This window comes from Leuresthes tenuis, unplaced genomic scaffold (genome assembly GCF_036924035.1).
Source record: "Leuresthes tenuis unplaced genomic scaffold, fLeuTen1.0.hap1 SCAF_23, whole genome shotgun sequence".
Classification (NCBI taxonomy): Eukaryota; Metazoa; Chordata; class Actinopteri; order Atheriniformes; family Atherinopsidae; genus Leuresthes; species Leuresthes tenuis.
This window is the reverse complement of record NW_027325377.1, coordinates 15646197-15658248: the sequence shown is the minus strand read 5'-3', so window position 1 is coordinate 15658248 and position 12052 is coordinate 15646197. Positions and strand designations below refer to the sequence as shown.

Here is a 12052-nt window from a genome sequence, read left to right as displayed (position 1 = left end):
CATGTTTGGTGGCTGGTGGCCTGCTGTCCGCTGTTTCACCATATTTTCAAAGAGAACAGAGAAAAAAAGTTCTGGCTTTTTAATGAGTCCTTCCAAGAAGGAAGGACTTGGCGAGGAGAAAGGAAGACAGTAAGCTGTCCCCTACGATTAATTCAAATGAGATGAAGCATGAACCCCATAGGAGTGTTGCTTAGATAATTACAGCAAAGTAGATGAGAGCAAATGTCCTGCTGACGGAACCAAAGTCACAGGAACAATTAATGAAGCTAAAGAAAGCTTGTTTATTGACACCGGTGCTGGTTTTACCTCAGAGGGACAGCTGTGGTATGACTGTTTGCATTGGGCCTCCCTCTAATGTTAGCTGTATAAAAAAAATAGATTCCGGGTTTTATTTATGGACATGCTGGGTTTTGGGTGAGTGCTGTTTTTGCTCAGTAAGCCCTGCAAACCCAAGAAGAGTGCTGTCAGTTCTTGGGGTTAGTGGTTAGTCAGTTGTTCGTGTTGTTTCTCGTGTACAGGATGTTTCCTGATGTGTACACATATTTCAGTTTGTCTCTTTAATGTTTATTAATAGCTTACGTCTCCGTTTAAGGTCCGGAACACTGCATAAACACAGTGAATGGCAGCAGCCCATTCTTACCTGGGATAGTTCAGTTTTCTATGCTCTGTTTATTTTTCCTGCTTGAGGTTTTTGTGAAATGCTGCTGAGCACCCGACATGCAGCACAAAAAAGTTTGGCACACTGAGGAAACCTAATTTTGTTATCTCGTGTGTAATTATTCAGAGGTTATTTTTTAATTTTTCAACATCTTCAGCTCAGGTGGCTTGTCTGCCCAGAAGTTCGGCTTCAAAATATGAATAAATGAACACGTTTCTGAAGCTGAAACAAGGGAATATTCTGCATGTAGTTTGCTAAATGGTATAGTGTCAAAATAGTTTTTTAATGACTTTTATTTTTCATTTAGATTTGTACTTAACTTGCTGTTTTATTTAGGTTTATAACCGGACACAACACACCTGTTAGCAGAACAGCAACACTTACCTGTGTTTCCTAATGAGCAACAAAATCAATAGTAACTTTTACATTTGGTTTGTTTTTAAAGGCACAAACACAATTATTTTTGCAAGGCAATTGAACCCTTGCAGGATTCCCCGAGATCACACACAAAAGAATCCATATTTTGTGGCCAAAACACAAATGCTCAGACTGATCACACCACATGTCTGTTACTCAACCTTATATATGAACTCTATCGACATGAGGAAATGTGTTTCTTTTCTTGTGGATAAAAACTTCCAACGCAGTCTCATGAAAGATTGTAAAATACACACACACACAAAATGCTCAAAAATTAGGATAGCTATATTTTCCCTGAGCTCCCTACCCACTACCAATGGTTTTTCCACTCCCGTCGCAGCCTGACGACATCCATGTTAGTGACATCATGATGTTGACAGTCTCCACTCGTGACGTAGATAAAAACGCACTTTTGGAGTTTGGTGAGTGGTGTATAACTCTCGACCTTCAAGCGTGAGATACTTGGTTCAAATCCTTTTCCTTTTCTACTTGTATCTCACGCGCTAATGGTTACAGTTAGGAGTTAATCATACATGGTTAGGTATACATGGTAGGGTTTAGGGAACTGTACCATGACGATACAGTTTGATACTCACAGTATGATGGACACAGTTACCGTCATGTGACATGATGCTACCCAACACAAAAAAGTGGTTGTCGGCTGAAACCTCACTGCAGCAATGAAAAAGGCTCATTTTAACAATTATCTTATGCGGTTTACTAGAATATATGCAAGGAATTGCCGGAACAGAATGATACCAAATTATAGTCGGGGAGAGGAAAGTTTAGTGGTTGGTCTACAGTTTTCCATGATTCTAGTACCAGTGCTTGCTAAAATACAACTGTGAAGATTTCACTTGAATATGTTCAAAACATAGTAAACAGTTTGACTGTCAAGCTAGCTTGTTAGTCTTGTCGCTAATTTGTTTAGCCAACTTTCTTACTCTAAAATCCAACACAGTTTTTCTATCTACTAAAGAGGGAAAAACATAAGGTAGAGTTTTGCACACCTATTAGCATTACAGGGATTCCCATAGTAATTAATGGACTTTCGGTGGACTTGCATTTGACCATATGTATGGTGGAAAGACATCAGTATCCTAATCCAGGTTTTAGGTTGACAGTTAGCAATGGCAGCTCTTATTCACTGACTGCCTCTGCTCGTTTTGTCCTGCGTGTTTTGTTGATAAAGTTTGTAGATGTCAGTCATAGACAGATATCAGACAGACAAACAGTATTTTTCTTAGCTAGCTGCCATTTTCTGTTTATATAGAGGACCTCCATGATGGTTTTATTGAACAACCCATCTGATGTGCCAGGTTAAACCTGAATGGGTTAAAGTTCCTACTGTGGTCATGGTTAAAAGAAACCACCACTTGTCCAAGTTTGACATTTTGTGTATCCATCCAACCAGCCAAGGTTATCTTTCTGACAGCAGGTCCAGCTGTGATTTCTTTGGATTTCACTCAGCACTTTAAGACGCTGCTTCAGAGGGAACCCGACAGTACCTGCTCTGAAATATCAAATCTGACCATAGGTGCTTTGAGGCACCACACCAGTAGAGCACAGTCATGAAAGCAGAGCATGTTTGCCTAGTTTTCAATTATTTATTGATGTGTTGAATTCTTTCTGGATCATCAATGAGACTCCCTGGAGCCGAAGTGCAAACTGTGCTGTGAGCAGCGTGCTGTGTTTTCGTCTGACAGCCTGTGAACTCTGTCAGGAGGCTTTAGTGTGACAGATGGAGAACCTTAGGCTCAGACATAGTGTGTCACTCTTTCAAAGGAGGGAGGTATTGAGGCAAACTTTCTTCAAACTGAGTATTTTTGGAGCTAACAATCAAACGGGATCGGAAAAAGAATTTGTTTACATCCTCAAACACATTGTGGCCTAAACACATATTTATGCATCTTACTCCTATATCCATCAAGAGATTGTTGCTTTGTTGCAGTGTCCATAATCCTCTTAGGGCTTGTAATGACCAGCGTTCCAGCAAACTGAGTAAATAATAGCTCAATGAGGATTTCTCGGAGAAATCAAACCTGCTGGCCCACACTGTAGTATTTTCTGTCTTGGAGTCACAATGCAGCTCTACTGACCTCATTGATGAACTTCCGTGAAGCAGTCCAAATCCGCTAAATATCTGCTACTGTACTACAGATGTATTGATCATCAGAATGTGAAATTCACAGCTTGTCTCATATTTTGCAAACATTTCCTTTGACTTTCATCTGAGCCCTGCTCCTGCTGTGCATGCAGGGCTTGAATTAGACCAAACTGATAGAAGTGGACAAAAAAGAAGCTTTTATCTCTGTGGGCACAGATGTTCATTTATAATATTTATGAGACTCCTCAGGATCTTTGGGGTGATTTGACTTGATATCTTTGGAGATAAACAGAAGTTAGCCGTGCAAACCACTAATTATAGCGTGCATTTTCAGCTTATAAACACATCTGGTGTTGTGCCTCCTAGCTGCGTATGCCAGAGACAATACAACAAGATGGAGCTGTATCGTTGCATTCTGGAAAAAGATGAACCGTTGACGCTTTGATTTCTTTTCTTGTTCGTGAAATTTTGGTTAGGCTCACTTTCCCCACTACTTCCAGTTGAAGTAATTGAAAGACTTGACTCGTGTTGCCTGATATTTCTTTGGAAACATATTATTGCTCACCAAAATTTATGTTGATGAACAGCCTGTTTCACCATTTGATCTCTCATACTGGTCACTCATAATAGATGTGCCTAGAGTAATGTCTTTTCACATTTATTTGATATTTAGCACACATGTAGTCACCTACACTGATATTGTAGACTCCCTGTGACTCTCTAGAAAATTAAGAGAAAAATGGGATCTAAAAGAGAGATGATGTGCGTAAGATTCATTTAAAGGCAGCAATTTTCCACTCAAGACTGTGTGGGCATATGTGTAGTGTATGACTAACTAAATGGACGGTGATTCAGAGGGTGTGTGAATGAGGGAGTGCGTGTTTACTTCATCACAGAAGTGCTTTGAGTGCTCGTGTATTACAGGAGTGTTGTAGGGGATGGATTTGCACTCTAAGGGTTATATGTAGGTCTTTTTTTTTAATGACAAAAGCTCTCGTCAGTGTTTCGCACAATGTTATTACGTAACTTTTAATTGATTCCATTGTGCCATTCTCATTTTTACACTCCACGTTTCTGCATCACATTATGCTGACACAAAATACATGTACAGTTCTCATGTTTGAAAAAATATCTTGCAGGTGATTTGGTGTCCCGGGCCATGCATCTCCTCCAGCCGCTGCACATCAAGAACCCAAGCAATGGGACTCCGGTCCATCAGAAGACCAACACCACGGTGCACTGGGAGCCAGAGGCCCTGTACACGCTGTGCTACTTCATGCACTGCCCACAGATGGAATGGGAGAACCCCAATGTTGAGCCCTCCAAAGTCACCTTACAAACCGAAAGGTGAGTCCTTAATAGATTGAAAAATATCCACTTCTGGGCCAGAATACGTCTATGGAAGTCTTTGCCAACATTTTATCAAAAGCTTTTTTGAAGAAATAATTTGGAGTCATTATACAAATGACAATATAGTCATTTCTGAAAATAATGGCGTTGTATGGCTGGGAGTCCCATTATGCTTGGCTTGTACTCTGGCCTATTCTTACCCCCATTATTGACTCATTCTAATACCGTACTGTTTGGATGCAGCTAGTTCCTGGGTATCTGTGCTGGCGTGATCTTGCCTCTACTCTTCTACTCCATGACATAAGAGTACTGTCACGTTTTCAGTTATGTTTTGTCTTGTTTTCAGGTCTTGGTTCATTCTTGTCATGTTTTTTCCCCTGTCACGTTAACTTTCACTCAAGTCACCTGTTTCTGTTCCACAGCTGCACGTCATCACTAATCACCTCCCCACAGTACTTAGTTTCCAGGTTCACTCATGTCATTGAAATGTCATTCAAAGTTTTCCACTGTCTTGTCAGGTCAGGTTTTTGACTCATAGTCTTGTCTATTTATTCGTAGCCACAGTCTTGTTTTGTTTTCACAGTTAAGATTTTTGATAACCGGCTCAGCCGGCTCCCTTTGTTCTTGCCTTGTGTCTTTTTTGTCAATAAATAAGTTTTTTTTGAAGTTCCGCATCTAGGTCCTCCCTTCGCACCACAAACCCTGACAAGTACAGCAAGGCATGTCCAGTTTAAACTAGTCTAAACTGATCACTTTTCAGGGTTCACAGCTAGGGTACACATAGTGTGTGTGTGTGTGTGTGTATATTTATTGTTGAGCTGTATGGGGTCAATTATCTTTTTTCTCTATTCTTCTCAGCTGATTGAGCTACTGGTTAAGTCAGCTTCATGTGGAGCAGTGTAATGCACACTGTTTTGTCTCCTTTGCCTCTCCTCACCACCAATTGTAGAGGAATTACATTTTTTTCTGAGGACCTGCTCAGATCTGGTACTAACAGGTGATCCGATCACAAGTGGACAGCGCAAAGAACAGGGGTGAATGCACTCAGGACAGTGAGGATGCATTCAAATCCAGTTGCTCAGGCCACATTAAGAGGTGGTCCAGGACACTTATATCTAAATTTGATTAGGAGTCTGAACACAATGCATTCTAGGACCATGAAAAAAAAAACAGAAAAAAAACATACATTCTGTAAAAACCAGCATCAAAGTCAGGCACAGCTGCTGGCATATCATTATTGAAATGATGCAATAATGATCTGTGGGAATATGCAATATGTTATCAGATGATTAAAAACAATTCAAATCTTGATGGTTTAACTATTCCAACTTTGTCCTAACAATCAACAGCCATGAGCTCCTCCAACCAACTGCCAAGCACTCTGAAAATTCAAATAAATGATACCCGCAAAGCAGGAGAAGGCTATTAGAGGATAGCAATGTGTTTTCAGGGCCCTGCTCACTGAGTTTGTAAAGTGACAGTTCACAGGAACATTTTTGGGTCAAGTGCTCGTAGGATTGCTCTAAAGGCTAATTAAAATAGTGCTTGATTGTAAAAGATTGTCAGAAACATTTAGGAGACTCCAGAGTGGTGGTGCCCATTTCCACTGTGAGTGACACTTTTGCAGATGTGATCCTCATGGAAGAGTCACCAAGAAATAAACCTTTCCTGCATACTTATCTCAAATTTGGAGGTAAATATCTATACAAGGTTGATGTTATAAACAAATATTGTGGACTGATTAAGTACAATTAAACATTTTTTAAGCAAAGATTTGCTTAAAAAAAAGGATACATAATATTATCAAATGACAAACCTTTCCAGTTGTTGAGCACAGGGGTGGATTGATCATGCTCTGGGCATACAGACAAAACAATGGATTAAATTGGAAAGCAACAACTGCTTGAAGCAAACATCACACAGAATCTTTTTTTTAAAAAAGCTGAAAATGAAAAGAGGATTCTTCCGCTATAAAATAATGATCCAAAGAACCTTCATATCCAGAGTGGATTACCTTTTAAAAAAAAAAAAAAAAAAAAAAAGGGCAATCTGTGGGTTTCGCATTCGACATTCCTCTAATATAAACATAACATGAAATACCCAAGGATCTCACAGAACAGGAAGCCTTTTCGAGGAACGATGGTTAAAAATGAGAAAAGTTTGATTGGAACGCTCCCCAAAGTCTGATTTCTGACCCAATCTCAAAATCAAAGATTACGGCAATAGCTGTCCCATATATGTCAATAGTCAAGTCATTCAGAGGAAGCTAATTCAATGCCTTGTTTTTGCAATCTCATTTTTTTTTTATCTCTTCTCATAGCTCGTGACTATATTTGGAACGTAGACTGATTGGTAAATAGACAGCTTTGCCTTTCAGCTCTGCACTCATCACAACAAAGGACAGATTTGTGTCAGCTTGTGTGTCAATAGAAAAGTCACATACACAATACTGTTAAAAAGAAATCAGTGAGCCCATTGCTACAGTGTTTGTATCCACAAGATGCAGTGTAATGCATTGTTATTAGCTTATAATGCTAATAATAATGAGCACTGGTTTTCAGACTTGGAGCTGGAGCACGGTTAACTTGGGTGTTACATCATTCCCAGTTCTTACTTCCAATGCTATGTGCCACTGTAAAAAAAGAAAAAACAAAGTTTAGTCAAGTCAATAATATGTTTATCACTTAAAAAGTTACCTTCAAATTGCTGTAAAGGTTTAATTATGATTGGTTCGTTGAAGAAATGTTTGATAAAGTAGTGAAAGTCAACTAAATAAAGCCTAATTCTCTGAACTTTTGAGTGGAGCAGGCTTTGTTGGCCACTTTGCTTTTGAAATGCAGACTTAGTGTTGTGTTGTAATAGGAAGGGTCTCTTCAGTCATCTTTAGTCACTTGAATAGCTTGCACACTCTGATATTCAGCCTTTTGCCTCGGCTGATCGAGGTTTGAATCGAGCTGAAGGAGGACTTCTGGCACCGCGAGAGTTAGATCACTACATTCAGCCAACACAAACCTCACATGCTTTCCCTGTTGATATGTTGCTACTTATATTCTTCCAGCTATATTGCCACTGTCAGTAAGTGGCACGCCAGTTAGCAAATATATTCCTGCATTGTTGCTAAAGGTTTTCGCCCCATAAGCGATCTCGCAAGAAGCTGTGTGGGCCGGTCAGTGCTGACACTTCCCTTGGCGTCGAGCAGATTGATGGTAGCCAGGGGAACTTCGCTTGAATGGACAGATGGACAGAAATCCCAACATCTTTTCTCCTCTCTACAAAGATAAAGCTCCATCCTGACGACCCTGGGGAGCGCAAGGAGTGTCAGGCGGAGTGACATGTCAGCAGGCTCTCAGGTCCCTGGAAGGAAAACTCTATTTAGCATTCTGCTGAAAGACCCATATAACACTGCAGGATGAGAGGGAGACAGAATATGATTAAATGGTGTAAACTGGTCTTTTTGGGTTGTTTTGTCAAACTTTAGACAAGTCTTTGTGAGGAGAAACACAGTTTAGTGCTGCAATGACTTTTTAAGTCTTACTTTTGACATCTAAATGATGTTGGATAGCTTTAATAGGAATGGAATTTTTTGACATTGCCAAAAAAAAAAAGATGAAGAATCGAGAGGAGATTGAATAAATAAAATGGCTTTTGCTGCAGGCCTGCAGTATGTATCGATGGATAACATTACCCTCAGTGTTTTCATTCCAGACTGGGCCTCCTTCTTTTTAAAACCTTGAACGCTAAATTTGTCTTTTGGGAAGCAGACATCAGTTAACGCTCCAGCTCAGTGAAAAGGGAGGAGGCCTGAAGTGTCAGAGTGCTCAGCCAGCTGCTAAACAGAGGGGAAGACCTCGCCTCTCTAAGGCTCTCGCCAAAGTTCAAACTCCCTCCAGACTGTTGGTGTAAAGACAAGGATAGCTTTGTTTGCGGAAACAGATGCGGACAAAATGTAGACTAGTCAAACACTGTGTGTCAATATCTAAAAGCTGTTGCCTTAATTAAACATTTGCATACAGCAAATTTACAGAGGGAGCAGGCAGCTGCATGAATGGTAAACAAAACAGTCCCAGATGGTTTGTCTCAGTTGGGGATGCTTGTGTGTTTGAAATATTTTCATACATGGCCACATTATCTTTGCCAGAAGATCATAATGGGGAAAAGCTCTAAAGGGACCTTTACTAATGGATTCATAATAAAATTTAACTGACTAGAACATGAACTCAAGCCATTTAATTTGATTTGATATTTTAAGTTTTTATCATGTTCATTTGAGACTACTTCAAGGTTTTAAAAGCCTGGAAGGAAAATAGTCTGTTTTATTATCATAGAAACTGACGTCTGGTGAGTCAGAATTACTCTTAACTCTGTTATAATTAATGATTTGTTGCAGTGTCCTGAATAGTTCATAAAGGTGTAATCATGAGGGGTGAGCAGAAATGGAGGAAGAAATTCATCTTAGTATCTGTGGGGGGAAAAAAGGAGAAAAAAACAGGGTTTTTTTTATTTTATCGCCCTGCTTTATGTAGAAGGACGCAATCGAAATCTGCTGCAAAATGATCTCATGATTATGAGTCCAGTGTAACCAACATCACTATGGAAACAGACAGGCTTAAAGGGCAGCTCTAAGTTCCTCTAGTTCTATCAGTCGTCTATTGTGACCACTGTTCCCGCTGGCCTAGTTAGTGATGTATTGTGACCGGCACATTCACGGCTAACATGTTAGCCAGCTTTGTTTGCACCTGCAGTTTATTCTCTCCATTTCCCCTTGATTGGGCAGTTTCCAGCATTCAATCGCAGATTATTGTACAATTTCCGAACAATCTGTCTAATGGCTAATTAGCTTGCAAGCTAAATTTTAGCTCGCATATTGTTGTGTCATGAGCAGGATGCCTCAAACTACTGTAAAACATTTTGTCAGAATGTTCAAATTTTAATGCTGACAAGGCTAAATAAATAGTGTAGCTGGTTTATTTCCTTTGAATCATCAACCCAGATTGTAAAGAATTTTTTGCCCAATAATGGCCTAGACCTACCTTTGGCCCGCATTTGACTGAAAGCATTGGCTCAGGATGAGTGTGGTTGCCTAAACTCTGTTACATATCGTCAAGGCATGGCCCAAATCTGCATCTTCTTTGATTTTTTTTATTTATTTATTTTTTTGTGCCACACCTGGCCCACGAAACACCAGACGTAACCAATGTCAAAGCCAGTTTATGACATTTTGGCCCACAACTGGCGCATTGATAACATGTCATAACCCAAGTTTGTACTTTGGGTCATGTCTGGCCCACAAAACATGTGCCAGTACCACAACTGAGCCATTGATTCCAAAAGTAGGCAAGATTAGATCCAAATGGGTCTGCTATCAGGGAAGTCCTCTTGTATATAAAGCAATGATCTCAGATTTCTTCAAAGTGTATTATCTTTCTTAAGAAACAGCTGTCAAGATTTAAGCACCAATTTTTCTCTCTGGGTTTTCCTTCTTGGGTTTCTTCTCTGGGTTCAAGAGTACTTCCTCAGCACTGCACTTTGGGGTATTTCTTACATTATGAGGGATTTCCTTACACTTATCATAAATTACTTAATTTTTCCCAGAATTTGTTGCAGTTACAGCTGGCAGTCAGCTGTGGTGGAGCACGCTGCTTATTGCTCGGAGATGTGAAGCTTCTACCCCCTGACAATGGAATAAGCCACAGCAGCAGAATCTCTGAATCGCATTGGTTTTAAGGCTAGTTAGGGTGTGAATTCCTTGCACCTACTGCAGTTAATTCAGGCTAAGTGTGTAAGTTTTCATTATATTTCATGATATTTAATGTAATGACAAGCTTAATGACATTGCCTTGGTCCCAGATAAGATTGTGTCGCACTTAAACAGCCTTCCTCCGATTAAAAGCCATTTATCTTGTAACATTTGAAGTAAAAAATAACCGGTTTGAAAATGTAAGCGAGCTCACAGGAAAACAAGGTTTTATATGAATAACTTGACAGTCTCATTTTGTATTTTCTGTTGGACATAAGACTTTCCTTATCTGATATCAACAAGCTGTTCTTTTAAAAGTGAATTTCATTCAGTGTTCTGCCATCATTATCATTATCAATGCTCAATTACTATATTTGGCTTGACTTATAAAGTACAGCAGCTTGCTTTGAATGTAATGCAGGTGTTAGGTGGACCGATGTGAATTTAGATGCCGTTGCATTGCTGGGGAAAAAAGATGAAAAGAAGATAAAGCGACGCACGAGTTGATGTACTTATGTGAGAGAAAATAAACACACTTTTGGAATGGTTGATGAAATATGAACGTGTCAGCCAGGCTATGTGATTTTGATTAAAGACGGTTATTTCAACATTTAGAGAGGTAGCAGCATCTAGAACTCTTTCTGCTCTCAGCTGTCCAGGCAATAAATTATCAGTATTGATTTCTTGTAGCTTCCTTTTCAGATATCATTTAGGAGAGCTTTAATTACAAAGTTTGTGGTTAGAACTCAGGTGTAAGGCCACAATCTGTATTAAGGGATATATTCAGTTATATTACCAGTATCTTTAAAGCATATGGAAGACATTCCACTTATTCTTGTATACTAATATCGCCTGAAGGACTATTTATAATTGTAATTTTTTGGGCATTTTGGCGTGGCACCTTATGTGTGTTGAATACATAAGATAGAATTAAAGTGGATGCTAGTGTTGGTAAATCTGAGCATAGTTTTAGCATGTTGGATTTTGTTTGCATTGCTTTTCATCAAAAGCTTCCTAGTTTTCAAGATGCACTGCTTAAACGAAATATTTATTTTTTGGTTGCTGCATTAGACAGATTCTTTCTAAAACTTGCTTGAAGTCATCACTTAAAGGTACCTTGTGTGTTCTCAAGCCCAACTTGCTCCCCTTGGCCCGAACACTCAGCCCTACCCTTCTGTTTTGCGGTGGTGAGAGGCCTTTTGAAGACAAGGAATAGTGATCGTCTATCTAGCTGAATGACCTCCAGTGCCCCAGTTGAAGGACGACATGATCACAATTGCTTGATCCCTAAAAGAAAAGGAGCACATTGCCGTGTCAGAATTAATGACTGAGTCCAGGTGGAACAATTTACATTGGACCTAAAACAGTCAATCAAAACAGCAGAAATGCAGTATTTCACTTCGTTTGATCACATTTCTCTTTCCCTCTCTTCTCTGCTCCCTTGCACTCGTCTGCCTCCCTTTACATTTGGTCTTATTTTGATCTTTTTCCTTGTGTGTCTTTTGTAGCTTTGCTTCTCCTCCATAATTGCCTGCCTCGACCTCATTGTTTACCTGTATCTGGCTCGTGCCTGATTACTTCTCTGTGGATTTGCTCCTTTTCCTGTTCCTGGTGAATAAGCTGGATAGAAGTGATCACAAGGGAGGAGCAAATCTCTTTAATGGTCGAGGAAATGTTTGCCAGCAGTAGCAGGTGTCACCCTAAAATGGCATGGTTCTGTGGGAGAGCTTAAGGTTTATTCTGTCATTAATTATTTAGAAATGAATGTGCCACAAAGGCA

General features: G+C 39.7%; 1 protein-coding gene across 2 annotated transcripts in view; it reads left to right on the top strand.

Moving 5' to 3' along the window:
* Nucleotides 1-12052, top strand: part of LOC140282713 (ankyrin repeat and BTB/POZ domain-containing protein 3-A) — a 183929-nt gene that overhangs the window by 144223 nt on the left and 27654 nt on the right. For both annotated transcript variants that reach the window (XM_072377254.1, XM_072377253.1), the window contains exon 3: nt 4325-4532. In XM_072377254.1, the coding sequence (XP_072233355.1) occupies nt 4325-4532 (208 nt within the window). The remainder of the gene's footprint in view (nt 1-4324; nt 4533-12052) is intronic.